The sequence below is a fragment of the Tripterygium wilfordii genome, chromosome 15, assembly GCF_013401445.1.
Source record: "Tripterygium wilfordii isolate XIE 37 chromosome 15, ASM1340144v1, whole genome shotgun sequence".
NCBI classification, from domain to species: Eukaryota; Viridiplantae; Streptophyta; class Magnoliopsida; order Celastrales; family Celastraceae; genus Tripterygium; species Tripterygium wilfordii.
In genome coordinates, this window is record NC_052246.1 from 12,537,060 (window position 1) to 12,558,401 (window position 21,342).

The 21,342-nt window shown below is 36.8% G+C and overlaps 1 protein-coding gene across 1 annotated transcript; it reads right to left on the reverse strand.

Annotated features, from left to right (window-relative positions):
• Positions 1 to 45: 45 nt before the first annotated feature.
• On the reverse strand, positions 46 to 20,294 carry LOC120016344 (guanine nucleotide exchange factor SPIKE 1). The gene is made up of 31 exons (XM_038869079.1): positions 20,094 to 20,294; positions 19,734 to 19,844; positions 18,878 to 19,040; positions 18,564 to 18,682; positions 18,298 to 18,410; positions 18,133 to 18,188; positions 17,926 to 18,023; positions 17,696 to 17,833; positions 16,915 to 17,226; positions 15,627 to 15,914; positions 15,175 to 15,342; positions 14,894 to 15,085; positions 14,669 to 14,712; positions 14,094 to 14,163; positions 13,592 to 13,753; positions 13,134 to 13,241; positions 12,922 to 12,959; positions 12,201 to 12,345; positions 10,912 to 11,038; positions 9,400 to 9,593; positions 7,288 to 7,418; positions 5,780 to 5,855; positions 5,488 to 5,598; positions 4,806 to 4,988; positions 4,543 to 4,686; positions 3,769 to 3,942; positions 3,290 to 3,637; positions 2,886 to 3,218; positions 2,225 to 2,410; positions 631 to 1,605; positions 46 to 508 (listed from the first exon to the last, which is right to left on the reverse strand). The coding sequence occupies exons 1-31, from the start codon at positions 20,277 to 20,279 to the stop codon at positions 254 to 256; spliced, it is 5,748 nt and encodes a 1,915-aa protein (XP_038725007.1). The 5' UTR covers positions 20,280 to 20,294; the 3' UTR covers positions 46 to 253.
• Positions 20,295 to 21,342: the final 1,048 nt, after the last annotated feature.

Consider the following 21,342-nt stretch of genomic DNA (forward strand, 5'->3'; position numbering starts at 1 on the left):
CGAACATTGATAACAACATTGAAGACATTTAGCCTTAGCTTGTCCTGAGAATACCAAATATTCTTTTCCAGCACTGCAATAATTTTTAACATACCCAAACTAACAAAAGAAAATTAATTACGTAAGCAAAGGGAAAAATAAGGTAGTTAGCTTGGCAATGAGAAGTAGACAAATTACAAAAAAAATATGAACACATTGCAAAAGCAACTGTGGAGAGGGTGGATATTACAAAATCACAAACTATGCTACAATGTCAGAGCTCGGAGAGAATGGCAGGGATGTAATGGGATAACTCTGCAGTGAGAGACTGAAATCCATTTACAAGCTGGGTATGGAAATCCTGGTCTTCCTCCCCAATCAGTCTAAAATGCACCCGAATGGCACGCTTACAGACGGCCATGAACTCGAGCAATGCAGCAATCAGTTGCTGTAATTCCTGTGATCGCAACCTTGTGGCTGGTTCACCAGACAGGAAGGCTGTACACACACTGAGGACTCCACTATTCACCTGCATTTATGCAGTGCACAAAAGATCAATAAGACTGGCTCCCCCATGATACAAAAATGTATTTAGAGAGAGAATCTCCATTGAAGCCAACCCAGCAAAAAAGAACAGCCAAGAGAACTTACTTGAACTGCAACACTCCCTTGAAGTATTCTCTGCAAGCTCTGGAGACGTGGGAGTTGATCTCCTTCAGAACTGCGAGGCTCTTCAAGCTCATTTCGTAAAGCAGCTGTTCGAGTTTCGATCATTCCAATGGCGTTCTCTACAGGTGAGAATTCAAGAGATTCAGATTTAATTACCGGCAGCCTATTCACCAGGGCAGGGAATGAGCCCTCAGTCTGTAGAACAGATCGTCTCTTCCATTGGTCTTCCAAACCACCTTGGGTCTTCCCATTTTTGGTAAAAGGGGTATCAAACAAGAAGCGGTCAAAGACTCGTGCACGGACACTTCCAGTAGAAAGAGAAAAGATTCTCTCTCTCCTGCTTCCCAAGTCTTCATCTTCCATGACAGCATCAACAGCAGTTATCTGCAAGTAGCAGACTCCTGGCTGCAGTTCATCTGCCTTCACTTGCCTAGAATCTGGAATTACGTGTAAAGTGTGACTGCCATCCATCCTAGACTCGTAAATATGACTAAGCTTCTCCATTATGTCACCTAAGCGTACATCACGAGGCTCTCGGTAAACATATTCTTTCCTGTCCAGTTTGCCAAATTTTTCACCGTAGAATCCCACCCTATAGTATGTGGCATCAGTGAATGGAATTGGGCTATTTTCCTGCTCCAGAATTGATTCATAAATATTTGTGAGTAATGTGTGACACTTAGCCAGCTGTCCATACGCCCTCCTGCTTTTATAAACAGGGATCACAAGTTCCAGAATACTAGCACAAAAATGAAAGAGCTCTGCTTGAGAAAAAAGCTTATTTGCTAGCTGTAAGTATTTCACAGCAGAGTCCACTGTTAGCTTTGAAGCACCATATCCTTCTACCTCAGCTGCAGATGCTTCAGATGTGATTTCACTGCTGACCATTGGACAAATCTTACGAAGAGCGATCACATGATCTTTGCTCCACACACCGTCATTTCTAGCCACAAGGGCCTACAAAATATTTTATTCCCATATTAGAAAGATTGGGGATTATAAACATACCCATCTCACCCCAATTTATGAAGCCATCTTCCTAATTGTCCCCATTAAAGCAGGAAATCCAATATTCATTGCTATAAGATCTATAGCACCTTAAGAAAGAGAAGATCGTGACACACATATACTGAGCCAATAGTTTAAACCTCATATGCTGAAAGACATTTTTATCATGCATCAAAGGAACTATTGTTGTTGGTGCTTACAATTCATGTACATAAATTCACCCAATTGCAATCGGTTGGGTGACATAAAAACACTTGCACTTCTTTGAACCACAATGTTTATGAAGCACAGCAGATGAAAATATTAGTAATCTTGTTTCAAACATCAAAAGCAATAATTCCATGTAACTCTTTAAACTGCAGAAACGTGTCATGATACATTTTTTGGAATGCAAGAAGTTTTGATGAAGTGCAACTAAGAAGGTGAAACCCAGCAAGCAGGATAACAACGAATCAAAATCCAATCTGAAAGGGTCACATATTCGATGCATGGAAGAGATATCCATAGCACATGCATTGAAATGCTGTTAAAAAAGTGTTCCATTGGAAGCAACCATAACAATAGTTACCTGCATTATAACACCAGCAACAGCAACAGCACATTGTGCTGCCTCAGCCCAAGACTGCATTTCCTGATGTGCATCACATAAATGCAGTAACCACATTATATGAAGATCTGGAACAGGGGCAAATGCCATTGCAAGTTTATAGAAGCTCTCTGCAGCTGCATATCTATCCATGGTCATCATGGAACCCTGAGAGAGGAAATGTAGCAAAAACTCTGAAGTTAATACAACAAATTAAATTTATCTGGGTCACATTGAGAACAACAAAGCCAGGAATTGAGGCAGGGAAAACTCATTCCATCGGAGTTGGAGACATCATGTTTTTCTCAAACATGATAAAAGGTCAAGTACAGTAACATATATCCCTACTTTTAGAGAGGGCAAAATAATATGCCAAGGGTGAATGGACCACAATAAAAAGAAAGCAAGAACTTCAGGCCAGGCAGGTACGCCCATTAGAGCACATAATATTTCACATCTAAGAGAACCAAAACTTCAGCACAGGCTGTGGACTGGCTCATCCTCTTCGAGTTAATTCACGATCCTTCACCTCACAATTTGTTAGTAAAGGAGGAGAGACAAATCCTAAAGAAAATAATGTTTGGGAAAAAGCTTTAATGATGATGAGGCAACTAAAGCAGATAACACGGCAGCTAAAACTTACCAAAAGTGCATGCTCAAGGCTAGCATCAAGGGCCAGAAGAATACTATCAGAGAGACGTTTAACCTCCGACCATGACCACTTGTTCTCGGCCAATCTTTCTGGAACTGCCTCTAGGGCATTCTCAAACAATCCACACTCCCTTAATAAGCTATTGCTTTTGGATTCATCTGACATTTCCTCCAACGACTTACGAAGGCGTCGTGCCTCACCACTCTCTTCCAATGTTCCATCAGACTTCATCTGAGTCACTTGCACATCAGACATTAGCTCTGACAATGTGATAGTCAGCATGACCCTCAACCTTGATGTTTGCTGAAAGTGGCAGAAAGAACTCTGCAGACGTGGAGAAAAAATGGTCAGGGAGTGATCAAGAATAAAAACATTGAAAATGCTGGAGAGCCTACCCTCACAAGTATCTGGAGCCCAATAACAGCTCTTTTCCTGATGCTATCATTACGGAAAACTGCAAGCCTAAGAAGATGGAAGGCAACTTGCTTTAAGAAACGATCATTCTCCCTGGCCATTAGTGTTGCCCCGTGAAGATTAAATACATTGTTGAAGACTGGAGACAAAGCCTTCCAGAAAGCCAAAGGCTGGTTCCGAGAAAAGAAGCTCATAAAAATGGATGCGATGCAATCAAGTTTTCCATAATCGGTTGCGATGCTATGGGATGCAGCCATAATGGAAAACTTTTCAGTTATTTCCAAAACCTGAAGACTAACAGCAGCACTCAAGTTTTCTTCCCAAAGCTCCTGAAGCGAGAGTGAAGAATCATCAGTTGCCTGACAAATGAAGCTTCCGAAAAAGGAAAACTAATTTATATTCAGCACATAAACTCGACAATGGGTAAAGAACCAATTATTTTCAATACACAAAACCACACCAGTTTCTGCCTTAATACTGGGTGCAGAGATTCCCTAAGTGCCTGGGCAGAGGCTCCTATTCTTGAAGATTGCGCCTGAGCAAGAGCTTCCCTCAATGAGTATGGTTGGCTAGGGGAGCTCAACTGCGAATTCACTCTTTGCCACAAGTATCCATTGTCAGGTGTTCCCTGAGGCTGCATCAGAGATAAAGAGGAAATATGAGATATCTTTTTTTAGAGCCAAACCAAATAGTTATAGATGGAAAAAGATAGAGCTCAAAGTCAGAAATTAGAAAATGAAAAAGGATGAATTACAGACAAGTACAAAAGACTAATTGGATTAGCAAAGAGGGCACACCTCCCTCCCCTTACCTATAGGAGCCTTACCTTAAGCGAACAGAAATGAATGCAGTAGAAATTATTTGAGGCAACAAAGGAAAGAATATAATAAGAAAAAAGATTAGATCTAGGAGAAGCACCGATCGAAGATAAGATCTGTGAAAATCATCTTAAGATGAGGGCAACCAAAAAAGACATGATTGGAAAAGTAAAAATAAGGGAATTCATAGGGTAAGCCAAGAGGGTAGCTTTAGATAGAAAAAAAAAGGCGAAGACGAATATACCACGCAGTGGATTGAAATAATTTCTCTTAACCGATTCATGTAGCCCATCCCTAAGTGTCTTGGATAAAACTTTAATGATGATGATGATGAAATATGTAAAACAATGATATTTGAAACTTACTCCAAAAGGAGAGGAAGAAAACAAAAAATACAAACAGAAGAATGAACGCACTCTGACTTCTTGTCGTGATGCCTCGGACAAATAGTTGTTGATAGCAGGAGAAAGTCTATCAGAATACTTGGGCGAACCAGGTCCTTCTCCTACAGGACTGCGAGAACTAGAGCCCAATAGCAAGATATCAGCAGTTTTTTTGTGCTGTAAATTACATTAAGCAAAATTAGAATCAACAGCAAGAACTATACAAAATCACAACCCAAGAAAAGAAAAGAAAATAAACGGAGGAAACCAAAAGATAGAAGTTAATAAAATATAACCTCAAATAGAGATAAGCACTCCTCCATGAGTTTGAAAAACAATCTAGTTCGAGCAATGCTCTGCTGCCATGCTTTGACAAGTGATGCATCATCCAGATTGCGCATGATTTGCAAAATAACAATTAAAGCTTCGCGCTTTTCAACAGCATTCAAATTGTAAAAGACAGGCATCTCATCAAGAATCTGCACATAAAACAACCACGATAAGGAATCTACAGAAAAGAACACGGGAACAATGCAGGAGAAGATCAATCATGAGAAAGGTTCATATCAAAGTGATGAAAATGACGCAATGAATTCTTGGCAGTGAGTTATCATTTCTGAACCCAACTTATAATCATCATCAAATACTTGGCCCAAACAATTTGGGGTTACATAATGCAACATACAATGATAATAACATCACTAGTACACATTGTTGAATATATGAGTGTATAGCTTGTGTATAGTTTCCTTTGTTTTTATTTAGTTCCACATTGTATAGCTTTCATTATCTAGCTCTCGGTCTAATATATATTTATATATATATATATATATATATATATAACTCAAGTGTGAGGTGAACATGCACTAACACATATTCACTCAAACAAGGGTCTCTCTCTCTCTCTCTCTCTCTCTCTCTCGGTTTCATTTTCACACAACATCACAATAAGAAACAAGTTTAGAGGGATCCATGCACCTGGCCAATAAGTGGAAAATATAGTTGTGCAATATATAGCTTATCTTCAGGCTTTTGATATCGAGCATCAAACTCGTGTTTGCACAAGAGAACAACTAAAGTTCTAGCCGCCTGCAGACAAATAAAAAGTATAGCAAAAATAAGATAGATTAAAATTACAAGGACTGGGTTGCAGCAGAAATGTAAGCAGTTCCAATACAACACCCTAACAGTAGCACCAAAGCATATCTACCAACTTGAACGCAGAAAATATTGATACTGTAGGCAAGTCCAAGTTGATGAATAAACTCACCTTTGCCCTCTGCGAAAGATCGTCATGATCCCAAGTGAGGAAAAGCTCTTGTATTAAGACAGATGATAGGTAGTTTCTACAGCACAAAAGTTGGCTTAGTCAATCACTGATCACTAAAATGTTCTACCGAAGGTGGTTGGAGTCTTTATTATCCCGAGAAACAAAGAATAAAACAAAGGGAATGTGGCATATATTTCTTGAAGCATATACACCAATTTAATTCATGTTTTCTCGTCAGATAACGTCAACAATAAACAAACAAATAATAGCAATAGTCTATTCAGCAGAAACAAAATTAATATCGAGAACGAAATATTGTCTCTTGATAGCTCAGATATTCGTTCATAAATTTCTTTATTCATCAAGAAAAATTAAAAGAAAAACACTCAAGAAAACTTAAAATCAACTCATCAAAGACAACACCACCACGGCACCACCATCACTAGCCCTCAACCTCTGACCCTCAGCCACTTTGGTATGGTTTGACGCTTCGACTATCATGTTCAGTCAGAAGCATACAGATGTAATAATACACACAATTTCAAGTTGATGTTTAGCATACCATGAAGTGCAATATACAGTATACTTCAAGACAAAATTTCATCCCAAAAAAAATAAATTTCTTGAGCAACTAAGTCCCTTTAAAAGAAATGTATTGCACAAATACACCCACAATGTGAGTCAGAATTTTGGAAACTAGTTAGATGCATGATTTAAAACTAAAACATTCGCAGAACATGGGAAACCTCTGCAGATATTTACCCTAATTTTTGAAAAAAAACTCAAAATATGATCCTCAAAACAGATATTATACGTTTCAAATTTTGTTCCAACGCATATTACTGTAGCAAACAATATCACATATGAATATATATGACTGTTAAGTACAAGTAAACAAGGGTACAACAAAATTGGACCAGCCATCCAACTATATTTATTTAAAGTCAAGCTTCGTAGAATTTGCTTGTGATTACGCCAAGTAAAGTGCTTCATCAATATTAATATATAATCAGAAAGCTTTGCAATTTCAACAACTTTGGAGTAAACTTCCTGAATCCCTTCACGAGATGAGTGTTGTGTACCATACATTGCATGAATCAAAAGTTACCCTAGTCTAAATTTAAAACTTGCAATATCCAGCTTTTTGCATTACGCAACATGAAGACATCTTGTAGTCTCAAACATGATTTCCAAAAGTTACTGCAAGTTGTAGGCATGATTATGTGAGAGTAACCCCTGGAGGTAAATCAACGATATCAAACAAACTTCCAAAGAAAAGCAAGCCATCAAATTGGAAAACTAATAGTTTTGTTCTTGTAGTTTGATCAACCATACAAACTGGTCCATCACATTAAAAGAAGGGATTCGGAATTCCAATGTTCTTTATACACCAATCTATAGATACAGAGTTTTATCTTGATTTGACAAATAGATAGCACCAGCAATCACATTGTTCTCTATACAGCAGCAGCAAATACTCAGCAAACTAAAAAATTCATGTGATTTACCTATCAGAAGGGTCTCTCCCAGGCATCTCCACAAAAAGATCATGGTCACAAATAATTTGCAAAAAAGTAAGCTTGCAATCATGCAAAACCGATTGACACACTCCAGAGAACTTGTCCAAGTACAAAGACACCTGCAACAGATTGAAGAGACTCCATATTAAGTTTAAAAAAAAAAACCATAGAATACTAGCAACCACATGATGTTACTACACAAGTCAGAAGACTCAGAACCCTAGGATCTATTTGGCCACCATTGTGCCTATAGCAATATCTTCAGCACCAAAAAGTCCTACACTAATCCATTTTTCATGCTTGCATTCTTTACAGCCACTCTTTTCCTGTAAATGTTGATAATCCATGAAGCATGAAAGAGACACTGAATCCTTTACATTGATAAGACAAATATAGAAAAGTATGATAGATACATTATGGATGTAAATCAATGCTCAAAACTGCACAGAAATGCCTAGTTTAAAGAGTTCAAATATGATTTTATTAAGAAAAAACAAAGTAAAAGTTTAGATTCTAAAATTCTTGACAATTTCACTCTAAAAAATTAACCTGAACTTGTGTCATCCGTCTATTAATAAACAAAATAGTAAAATCGAATGAGGCTAACCACCCTTTTAATTTATATCAAACTCAAAGTTGTCGTATCTTCATGACTTGTTCACATTAAAGTTGTCGTATTGCCAAGTATCCACATTGCATATCCAATGAATATATATACAAAAATAAAAATAAACCTTTTCCCCTGGATTTGGGGTATCTTCAAGTATTTGATACATATACAAAACCATCCAATTGGTTCTGTGTCTGTTCGCATGCAATGCAAGATGTATGGAGGCTTTTGAAATACCCTTATCATGGTAATAATCTAAACAAAAGGAAACGATGGTAGTACAAAACATTGATAATCTATGACTTCCAAGGCTTGATCTAACAAAATTCTGCAATGAAAGCACTTTCTTGACTGCGCCGCAGCATCATTATTGCCATCAGAGCCTTATTTCCCGACACCACAAGGTCAAGTACAAGGAGATGCATCCCCATAGAAAAACTAGTTGGAGTCCACTACGTACATTATCTTTCAGCAATCATTTCAGCCTAAGGATCTCAGCAGCCATAGGAATTACATCATTTTGTATCACCTTAATGGTTTTAACCCTCCCTCTTCTCTTTTTAGCATCCCCTCCTTGACTTTTCTAGACTTTTTCACATTGAATACCATCCCTATTTGTACATGCTCAAACCATCTTAGATGATACTCTCTAATCTTACCTTCAACCGCAGCCACACCTACCCTAGATAGAACAGTCCCATTTCTTATTAAACAAAAAGGGTACCTAAGCAATTTGTTATCTATAAACAATTTGTTGAATAACAACACCACTGTAGCAAGAAAGAAGCAATACTACTTTTAGCCAAGTTACCAACCAGCCAGTTTACTTCTTAAGCAAAGAATTGATAACTTACCCAAAAAAAAAAATTTAGAAAAAAAAACCCGAAGAATGTATCATAAACTTAATCATAGGTTACTGAAATCTTACCATAAATTATGACGGCAGAAAAACAAGGAAAACGGACAACAAATACTTCCACAGAAAAGGTATAATAAACTAAGGTAGACTAACACCAGGATGCTAGTAAAAATGATGTTACAAAGGAAAATGCAATTTTGTTAGCAAGAAAGTCACATGACGACCTGGCTATCACAACATGTTGACAATTCAAATCAAAGTACTGAAAAGGACAATGCACATTAGATTGTGGCCAATGAATTTAAGCATGGAAATCCCAAGAGTTTGATTGCTACATGAAACTATTATAACAAGCCCATCAAGAACATAATCCCTATTAAAACCTTATAAACTAACCATATATTTTGATGTTTGTAATTTTGTATTGTGTGAAGAAAAATTGTCATAATCAGATGGTATATAACTATATATCAAAAAAGTTCACACAAACAGGAGAAAGTAAACTATGGGATAACACAAATCTGAACATTCCAATGAAGGATTAAAAAGAAAACAGAAGCAAAATAGATCATCATCATCATCGTTGTTGTCATCATCTTCGAAGCCTTGATCCCAAGGAAAAAAAGCGTACCAGTTCAAAAACCTGGCGAGGTTCAATGACAGACAAAAGATCATAACAGAAAAAAGCCAAGCTGCTGTTCAAACGTTTTGCCAAGCTTAGCCCCTTTTTACACCGCTCATGTACTTCTGTTAGAAGGCAATCATACAACTGCATTATACATCTGAAAACACCTTCCCTCAATTGCATTGGCGGAACATCTTCACCTGCAGCAAAAAAAAACAACAATTGAAGAGATAGACCCAATTTCAGAAGCAACTGAACAGCGTATTAACAGATGATCCAACATATCCCCACTATCTTTACAACTAAAGCACAAACCAACCACAACTACCAGTACCAGTATTAAGCATCACCAAAAGTCTATGCAGATATTCCAATGAAAGATGGGACTAAATTTTTTTTACCCATAGCAGGGAAGAAACTCAACAGTGTCCTCATGGTTAAAGTAGTTTCCAGACACATAATAAGTAAGATGCTACAAACAGGAAGTAAAACAATATGTGTCTGGATTTTGCTTTAAAAAAAAAAAAAGTATCCAATATTTTTCAGTGTTTCTTTATTGCTAACAGTATTATCACAAATCACAAGGAGCTTTTCGCCCATTGCCACTGGTAACCTACTCCTTAGCACATAAAACCGTGACAAGGTTCGAGTCCTCTCTCACGCTAAAAAAAATTCAATTCAGGCAAGACTTCGCTGATTCAAATTAAGGTGTGAATCAGTATAGTAAATCCATAAACATGCAACAGAGGACTTCCAGCCACAAAGCACTAAAAGTTTTATCACACAAAACAGCAGAAGAGTGTACTGATAATTTTAATTTACCTCTTTTTTGGGCAAGAATTTAAAATAAAATGGTGCTTTAGAAGTGAAGTGGAAACAAATGAGTAGCATATAGAGATTGAAATGAGGTGGGAGAAATTAATGTATAGTTAACACCTGGTTTGAGAGGACAGACCAAAAGTTTAGGAGTGGCCATAATACTAGCAAAATAGACTTCAGCCAACCCCAACATTGATTGGGATAAATGCTTTGGTGATAATGATGATGAAGACAAGGATGTCCCTTGAGCACAGTATAAACCTTAAAACAGAACTAGCATACAAATAAAATGTCCATTCACTACCCATAATTGCTACACACAAAAAAAAAGCCGCCAATTCAGCAAGGAGATGAATGTCACTATACAAATTATTCTAAATAAATTAACCAAAAACTGGTCACTGGTTACGAATTTGCTCTGACAGGGAGCTTTTAGATGACAAACTGGGTAATAAAGTTTTGCACCATGGTTTATCACTTTCCAGAAAACATGGCCAAGTCCACTTTGCACTACATCTAACTAGAAAATGCATTGTAATCCTTAGCAAACCTACATCCATAAACTATTTCTCATGCTTTGCATTCAAGAAACTTTTCTGGGCAAGATGATCAATATAAATAAATAGACATTATTAAGGCATTACAAAGCAATAGCAATAAAAGAACTTATAAAAAAAGATCACTCGCAGTTGAATCCACCTAAAGGAAGACTGTGATAGAAAAGACGAGTTTGTTCCAATGCCATGGATTTAACAATTAGCTCAAGGAAAAACCAAGCCATTGCCAATACATCATCATACACTGGTCCAACACGGTACCCTTTAGCCTGCAAATAAGGATCAAAACAGAAGCAGTGTCAATGGTCCTTCAGTGCATCTTGCACTGACCAAACGGGATCCAAGCTTGCAATTATTTTATACATCAATATATAAGTAGCTTCAAGATATGAATTTTCATTTCTATCTGCAGATATTTGAGCCTTTGAGGAATTTAATTGTAGGAGCACAAGGTGAAGAAATTTATCAAAGCATCAAACTTGCAGAAAACCATATTTTGTTAAAATATGAGGCACAAAGTCAACGCTGTTTCCTCTTATTGTTGACTCATCTTTTAACTACATTAAAGCTGTCAGTTAATAGAGAAAAATTATTGAAATCACATGAATTAATAATATACAAACAGGGGTAACGTCTAAACCATGCCTCAAACCCCACCAGCACAAAAGTTTACTAAAAGACAAGACCCCAGAAATCCTTTTTCAGAAAAACCAAATAACAAAACCATGAAGACAAAAGAAAATCTTAATTAGTCTTTTCAAACCTAGCTCCAGAGTAGGCATCATACTCTAAAGTTATCCTCAAGATAAAACAACTAATGGCCCATTCATATAATTTATTGATAGTTTCTTATGGTTATGTATGTTTCCAAATTAGTAATTACCAGTGTTAAGAAAGATTATCAATGGAAGCTTTTGGTAGTTAAAAACTGCACAACAGCTTTCAATAAGATGCTCCATAAACGCCGGGGTCAAAAGGTTTCTTATAAAGCTGACTTCTACTTTTTTTTGAATCAAACTTAAAGCTCAGATTTACTAATATTTGAAAAGAATCCTACTAGAACTGAATGCTTCAACTGCTTTCCAATTTACGAAGTCTGTGAGCCAGTGGCATTGAAAGGTGCAACCAGGAAAAATTAACTGGAAGCTATTTTGATAGATCAATAAAATTAGTACTCTAGGAGCTATGAATTTTTGGAAACCAAAATTTGAGGATGCATAATTCTGTGTAAGGAAGCAGATAATTTTTTTTTCCTTTTGATACATGTTCTGTACTCAAATTTAAAACAATAGTGTAAGAAAAGATAAAATAAAGAGATCAAAGGGGATAAATTGTGACAGCCTGAAAAACGCATTTAGGTTATCAGAACAATCATAACAGCCGTGTAGCATCAGAAAGTGACAAATGACAAGTGTCACATCGCAAACACACCTTACTACGAGCCAAACTTCCCCACACAGTAGACAAACCAGGATATACTGGCAGTTGCCGACCCCCAAAGTCATCAAAAGCATAATCGACATAGTTAACAAGAAAACGATTTCGTTCAGCATCATCAACAGACTCCTGCTGCACACTACAAATTGAATTCATGCATATTATCAAGCACAGACAAGCAAAGGGTAATAAGAAGTGAATACACACAAAAACTAGTACATTACGAGCTATAAATCAAACTAAAAGATTAAAAATTTAAAATTCATTGAACTACGTTAAATCTTACCCTACATAATAGAGCATAGATGGATTCTAAGTTGTAAATTGAAATACCAATGTTTTAGAAAAATCAAACGACTAAAAGAAAAAAAAAAAAGTAGGTTTATAAGGGCTAATCCAGTAATATCACATAAACCAGCAAGAATTCCTATATCATTTTGTCATCATCTTCATCATCAAAGTGAGAATTCCTACATACTTTGAGAGTAATTTCAAGTTGTAAGATAAGGATAATTATGCATATCCTACTTTGCGCATTTCAGATCCACATAAGCACTTTTCGTCGGACACCTTAATTTTGGATAAAAAAAAGTATTATATTTGCACAGATAGTACGTTGCTGAAATAACTTATTGCATGACAATCTTAAGGTAGCCGATGCTCAATATATTAAAATATGTAACCTAAACTTGATAAAAATAACAAAAAAGCTTACCGCGTTAAGATATTGACCATGGCTCTGAAGGCAGCAACCTGAAAACAACAAAGGAAGTGGAAGAATCAGATGGCAGCAAATTAGAACAGGAAACTTGCAGAGTCAAACGGGGAAAAGAGGATGATAAAAGAAAAGGTGTAAATACAATTGATAACAGAACTCAAATATGCACTGAAGATAATAAAAAAACCCTTGCATAATCAATTAAAAACCTGCAGGGTTTCTCCACCATTGCCTATAAGGTGGAGAAGCATATTCAAGATTGGGTGAAGAAACTGAAGCAGAGCAGTAGAATCCACATTCTTCAAACTGTTAATAGCCTGCAAGTAGAAACATAATATATCAAGCCATGGTGAAGAGCCCATTGACCTTGACCATTATGTATCAATATCCCACCTTAGATGAAATTCCTCAAAAGTTATATTAGAAGCACATTATTGTACAATGAATTTTGAGCATAATAAAGTCATGAAATAATTAACAATACAACAACATAAGAGTGATTTTTGACAACAGCTTCCAATACTTTAATAAAGCCAAATGCCAAATTACCAACAAGCATAATTAGGATGCACAAAAGAAAAGTCAAATCCAGGAAGACACACCAAAGATATATGCAAACAAGAAGCATAGAATACGACAAAAGTTGTAAAAAAGATCAGAAGAATACCTCCAGAAGTTCGGAACCCCAAGGTGGACTCGTTCGAAGAGTGTGCCTATCATACTCGAGAAAAAAGTCTCTAATCCTTTCATTTATGGGGTATAAAGAAGAACATAGTCTTAAGCGCAATCTGAAGACATTTTTTCCATCTTCCAAATAATCCAGTCTCTCCTATAAATGAAGAAAATAAAATAACAAAGAAAGAAAAGCTGCAAGTCAGGTCCTAAAATCATATCTAAATACAAAGTTAGAATGGATTTATGGAATCATCAGTTTAAACAACAAGGAAAACTGTATCAAATATACAATATACAATATGAGTTCTGTGCATTGAATATAACAAGGAAAACTCTAGAAACTGTTTCGGTGTCGCACCCCCTTGGTGCTGCAGTAAAGTCTTTCAAAAACAAAAACCTTAGAAACTTCAAAGCAACTATACGACAATGAAATCATTAAATCAATTGAAGGCAGTACGGTTAGACACACACACAATTTTGAATATAGAAGATACCTTGCCCGACTCCTGGAGATAATGTGGAACTAGCTCTTTGATAATTGGCAACGAAATTTCGGATCTCAACCTGCATAAATTTACAGCCAGTCTTTAGGGCACATTGGCCAATAGCAACTAGGTAAAAAGTAAAGTTAACATCAACAAAGGTCAACTCATAGTCATTAAAGTATAAACCCAAAAGCATTTATTTTGGCAATTTATTGGGGAAAAACACTTAAGGTTGTAGCCAATCGCAAAACAAATATGCCTAAAATATAATAATAAAACACCAAAAAATAAAACATCAAAAAATATTGAACCGCAAAAAACTATCAAAAGAACTTCAAAATCAAGATTGAGTCTCATTATATAGCTCTCTGCATCACTAATTTTATGATTTTTAGTTTGGATATGGACAAACAGAAATAATGTCAGATTTAGATGCAATGATGTATGTACATACTGGGCATACACCAGAACCTCTTGGCCCACTGGTAGCCAACTCCTTACACTTGTACAAGGAGCAAGGTTCGATTCCCCTCCCCAAAAAATTAAGTATATAAACCCATGACTTATCAAAAAAATGTACATACTGGGCATGTGTAGATAATGGAAGCGCTGCATATCCAATTACCACCTGGAAGAGCAACCAACAAAATTCAGCATTACATAGCACCTAAGAGAAAAATCATAGAAAGCCACAACACTAGACAGGCAGTTTAGTTTAACAGAAAGACACATTTAGAATCAAAAAAAGAAATTTATAAGATGTGAAAACAGCTCTGGAATAGAGGGGGAAAAAAAGGGGGCTAACTTACTGGCTTTGGAGCTTCTAGTTTTGTTTGAAGATCAACATGGAAGAAAGTGAAAAGAAGGTGGTGAGATGGCGTCCAGATAACAGGAAGCGAAAGTTTAATCTCGTCATGGTAGCTGGCAACTCTAGCTCCAACAGCAACTTGAGTATGAGCCCACTTCTGGAGTGATGTGCCTGGCTCTCTTGGATACAAAGCCTGCTTATATAAGTTCCAAATGTGAAGCAAGTAAGATTACATTTAAAAAGAAAACTGCTTTCATATATAAAACAAAGATGGACCTTTACCTCTAAAGGCTGCCGACGAATATCCATATCATCCTTTCTTAATTCAATCCGTATGAACAAATTTCTTTTCCGACTTAAGCTAACAGTTAAAGGATAAACATATAGACAATGAAAAAGCTGCATGAAAGGCTCATTTCGCGTTGTCGTACGGAAGTCAAAAGCTTGGAACTGAAAGTCAATAAGTTTAGTCAGATAGGATATATGGGTTATCTCCAAAAGAAAATTAGCTAGCAAAATAAAATATCAAATAAATATCATCAGTCAGGACAATGCATATTTTAAAAAATTATCTTTAATTTTAATACACATAAGCACAGCATCTAAAAAATGCCAAATCCTTCGTAACTAAAACTTCAAAATAGAAAGTTATGGCATAAAAATAGCAAGAGATAAGGATAATAGTTACGTGAGAGCCACAACCAAAGACTAAGTACAGTAACAGTGATACTCACATCATCAACACTCAAATCTGGATTGCCACGGGCATTTGATCCATTTCCAGATATTTCTTTCCCATCATAGTTACTCCACTTGGAGTTGCTACTCTGAGGCACATCAGCGCCATCGCTAGGGCTTTTTTTTAACGTTGAATCAACCATACGATCCCCAGGGTCAATGAAGTCATTGGTCACACTGCCACTTTCAGATATATTTTCCAAGTCAGTATGGTCCGTCTGATGCTTCTCAATTTCAAGTCTTAGAATACCTTTCACAGGTTTATGAACCTTGCGCTTAGGATCCTAATTGGAGAAGAAGATATCAATAAAAAATGTTAGCAATAGCATGAAATAAGAAAACAAATCATTTATTATTACACAGTTCAGCAAAGGTCAATGCCCCTTCAACCGATAATAGAAGACTGAGTAGAAATGGTCCCCTTAAATTGCTGAAATTAATCTTGCTCACATGCTATTGTGGAATACAGAGAGCGTACAAATATCAAACACTAGTATGTAGCAGATAATCATCAAATGGCAAGCAAATAGGCAGCCACGGCATTATATTCATTTGTCTCTCCTTCCTAATCTTTTGCATTGACATCAGGCAATTAAGTGATGACTTCGCTAATAATTTTGAGTTAATGTTGGAAAAAAGTGATACCCTCTGTAATCTTGGCAAAAATCAAGAGCAAAAAGTAACGTAGGAGGTGAAGGAGAAGAAGCAGAAGGTAGGCTGTTTCTATAGCTAGCATTAACACGTAATCTACACTATATATATCTCAGTCCATAAGCTAACATGCATGAACCTGAGAACTTTTTTCATGGCAGATCACTTTGGGTAAAACTTCATAAAAGAACTGACACTGGAGCAAGGATTCTGATGTTTTCAGGCCCTAAAGTATGATCCTTCTGGAATGCGTGATGTCGTGGGCAAAAATGCAAACAAAAAAATGCTCAGATACAAGTAACAATGCATTCAATATTTATAAGCGACTAGAACACAAAATGAAAAAATAAATAAATATGCATAATTCACACATTTGCACCAACAACAGTGACCATGAATATCTAAAACATTACTTGGGAAAGAGCCATAAAGCCTATACAAACTCTCATAGGGATCAAATGCATATCACTACCACATAAGAAGTTTTCTAAGCAATTAGATCTATGAAAACTAAACCCTAAAAAAATAGAAAGCACCAATTTAGACCAGCAAGAATGTCCAGGCATAACTCATTCAGAACTTAAACATAAGGCTAGTAAAGAAACAAAATACATAAGTGGATATTTGGCCCACCTGAAGTGAATCCTCAGTATAGCTTTCCTTAACTTTGTTTAAATTAGATAGTTCAACAATAACGGAATTTCCACTTGAATAACCCAACTTCCCCTCTGACGTTACTTTTGCAATAGGCTCAAACACACCGTCATTAGAGCTCGTCCCGGACATATTCGGAGCAAGAGGACTGCTAGGGGATGCAGACCCGCCAGAAGTTCCACCTATGCTGTTATCAAATAATGGAACAATAGCCCAGGAAAAGGACTCTCCATAAGGCATTATTCGAGACCACACCTGCAATTTCTGCTTTTCTCTTTCCGTCAGGTGCACCTGTTCAGGAAGAGAGGCTACATGAAAATGGTAATTTTGGGCACATACAAGTAAAAATGCAAAATGACCACACTAGATCACCCATCATGAAAGACTGAGAAATACCATATACATTTGAAATGTTCAATTAGCAAAAAAAAAAAAAAAAACTACTCAAATTACAAAACCATAAATCTGATGTTAATCATGTTATCCGGTCCTTTCCACAAATCAACATGTTTCTCAGTCCACTTCTTAGACTTGCATAGAAGCATATGTATGCTATATTACCCATATCACATAACCCTATGCTCATGAAATAGCTTCCAGAATAGGTCATCAGAAATAATCCAAAACGAATCCAGTATAATATAAAAAGAAGCATAGCAGAGCATACAAACTAACAGCATGCAAGCAATCATGCAGACAAACAACAAAAGGAGCAGTTAGATGTCAAAATAAAAGAAGTGAAAAGTTTACTCAGACATACAGGTTCTTTACGTGAATAAACAGACGAAGAAACGCCTCCCTCTTCTGTAGTCGGCCTCTCTAACTGTATCAGCAGACAAACTGATGCTGATGGAGCATCTAAAGAGAAAACCCCACGAGGTTCATAAGAAACGTTTCCCTGGAAAATTAAAAAATGAATAATAAATCCCTTGGTCATTGAGGAGGCCAAAATCAATTCACAGAAGCTTATGCTCTGGTTTTATGACTTACATCCTGCATTTCAGTTGGCAATATGCAGAAATAAAAATCTTCAGACAACTTTTCTCTTCTCTCTTTGTTATATAAGCAAATTGTGCCATAGAAGGTCTCTATAGTGTGAGAGAAAATAGAAACAAAGAACTGTGTATCAGTAATCGTAACGACTAAACCAAAGTAACTCATTAGTGGAGGAGGAAAAGTATGAACAGGAACACTCACCAACTAGTCCTGCTTGAAATGATAGAGAAAGTACTTTCACAGATATCTTCAATCCACTGAGACCACCCGAAAAGCAAAGAAAGCACAGAGCAAAACAACATTAGCCTGGAAGCACATTTGAAATTTACAGCAGGAGTGCTATTCTACACTTGGAAACTTCTTAACCTGCCATATTGTGCCATAGGAGTTTCTGGAATCCTTCGGCCAAATATAGTTGACCTTTCATTTTCCCAGTCAAAAGCCGGTTCGTAAGCAGGGAGAGGCGATTGTCCAAAATGCTACAAATGAACCATCGATTATAAAAAGATAAGAAAGTCAAAGTGACAATAGAAAGCAATACATAAGCGAGGGTGACTGCTAAAAGAGTACCGGAAAGTGAAATAGAGTAATGAGAGAATAAACTTATAATTTTATTAAAATAAGAGTAAAACCTTCAAACCAAGTGGCAGTGATGATTCCACCTCTGTAAACTGCCTGCCTGAGGTACTTGGGTTGTCATCGTCCGTATATTCTTCTGCCTTAGTTTGCCTTGCACTAGTAAGTCGCATCTCTACAGACGCATAAAGCAGCTAGTTCACAACCATAGGGTGATATTACAGTAGCATAACAATATAGAACTCCTAAGAACCAAATGGCAATTACATCATGATAGGTAAAAGAATATCTCAGTAACATAATCCTCTATCGCTACACATCAGACTTCTTCTGCATGAGAAATAAGCATATGTCTTTTGTGAGAACCCACCTGTCTCGATATCAGTATCAGGCCCTTCAAATATCTGATTTTCAAAAGAACTGGGATTGATGCTTTCATAGTGCCCGTACTTGTTTTCATCCTTCACCCAGTCACTTTGGTAGCACTGAATCAGTTCATTCAGATGTGGCCACTGCTCCACATTTTCATCAATCTACAGAAAAAGTTGTATGAAACTTGTAAACTGTGAAGCACTGGAGACTATTATGAAGTAAAGCATATAAATTCTACACACTAGCATTGAAAAACATAATTTCGAAGTAATCCCAGGTCAATAAAGGCTACAAGGACATGATCAGATTCTTTCATAAATATCTATCATAACACTGCTTTCCTGAACATGGAACCTCTTTAAATTTGAGGAATAAGGGTACTAAAACATAAATTTGTGATGGTCAAAAATTAGGAAAATCAATTATAATGCTTTTACATTTTTTGAAACATTGAATGTCCCCAAGGTAGGGCCACCCCCTACGGAATAAGCCAAGAATACTGGCAAACACCCTAATACTGCTAGTATCAATTAAATCCAAGTTGCATTGTGGGAGGGGGGGTGTTGGTTCAAACACAAGATTTACAGCTAAGTCTGGAGTCCCTTTGCCTTACCAGTGGGCTACCCTTGTACGGATAAAATCTATATCGCAGTTAAAGATATTAGAGATTAAATGGTTAATGCCAAGCCTCACTAAGACTTCATCACACTCCTCTCAACATTCTCCACTACCAAACACTCAGAGCAACTGCAGTCAAACTACAGTTCAGGCGCCCCAAACGTGGCCCTTCCAATGACGGTTAAGATATCCATGTTTTTGGATAATGCAGGTAGTTCCAGTGAAACAAAACTCACCAAGGGGTCCAATTTGACGTGAGAATAGGAGTGACGAGGTATTCTGCGGAACCGCTGGCCCCCATTGCCACCACTACTACCGCCAACATCCATTCGACCTCCAAATTCAAGCTGCCAACACACCCAACAAAACAAATTCAAACCACATAAACCTCAAAAACGTGGTAACTCCGTAGATCTGAATGCAAAACTTCACAGACAGAACCGGACATTCTAGGGTTTTCGATTTCCGAACAAAATAAGCGAGAATTAGCTAGAAAAACAACATTATCGTTCCAAGAAAGTAAAAAAATAAGATAAAAACACATAAAGAAATAAAGGATAAACAAGAGAGCATCTCGAGAGCCGAGATGGCCGAACCTGAAACAAGCATGCGAAGCGACCGGAGATCTTGAAAAGGAACAATGTAGTGGAAGTGATGATAGATTCAGTGTTGAGACCTAGAAGACAAGAAGCAGCAACTCCGAGCTTCGAAGCAGCAGAGAGCGAGCCAGCGAAGACAGGAGTCAAGAGACGAGTCCAAAAAGTCCAACCAACCACAAACATGGGCGGGTTTCGGGTCCCGGGTCTCCGATATAATTCTATCGGATCCTCCGGATTCTCGTCTTTAGTGGTCTTTTCGCTTCCAAGGAAAGCAATTATTTTGTGCCTTTTCAGCTCATCCACTATGGTTTTTGTCTCGGTCTCACCCAACCCACCAATACCACTATGGTTTTCTTTACTTGTCTTTGTGTTGTGCCAGATAGTATTCTTCACCTTTACTTGCTTTGAAAATGTTTATAAAAGCCTTCCAAAAAAAAAATGTTTATAAAAAAAAAAAATGTTGACGTAATTTTGAAGTATTTTGTTTAAGTATAGAGGGATGAGATAGGCATGTGAAAGATGGTAGATGGTAGATGGAAGATAGTTTTCGTACCAAATAAATTTGATCTAACTTGTGTTATGTAAATTTCAAGTAAAAGTGATGATATACTGGAATGAGTAGGTTTGAGATGTAGAAAAACAATGAGTTTTTAATTTGTTAGAATAACACCAGTAACAATCTTCGTATAGTATGTAACTTCGCACTAGTAATATTTTTTTGTTCGTGTCTACTTTGGACCAATTCATATTGATATGCACGACTTCATCTTCCCATGCCAAGTACAAGCCTATATGAGATTGAGTCTAGCAAAAACGCTTATTACTAACTGGAAGGTTTGGTTTGTTATATATTATACTTTACATCTTCTCCTTAACGATGTGAGATAAGAGATTTAACTCATTCACCACTCAATAGCTCACCCTGTACTTCACATCTTCCCTTTGACAATGTAGAACAAGAGACTTAACGATTTTCTCATTAATTTTAACTACTCTTTTCAATCAAGTAACAATCTTAGCATGTACCTCCGCACTAGTAATATTTTTTTGTCCGTGTCTACTTTGGGTCAATTCATATTGGTATGCATGATTTTATCTTGCAAAATACAAGCCTATACTAGTTTGAGTCTAACAAAAACGCTTATTACTAACTAGAAGGTTTGGTTTGTTATATACTATATTTCATATCTTTCCCTGAGCGATGTGAGACGAGAGATTTAACTCCTTCGCCATAGCTCACCCTGTA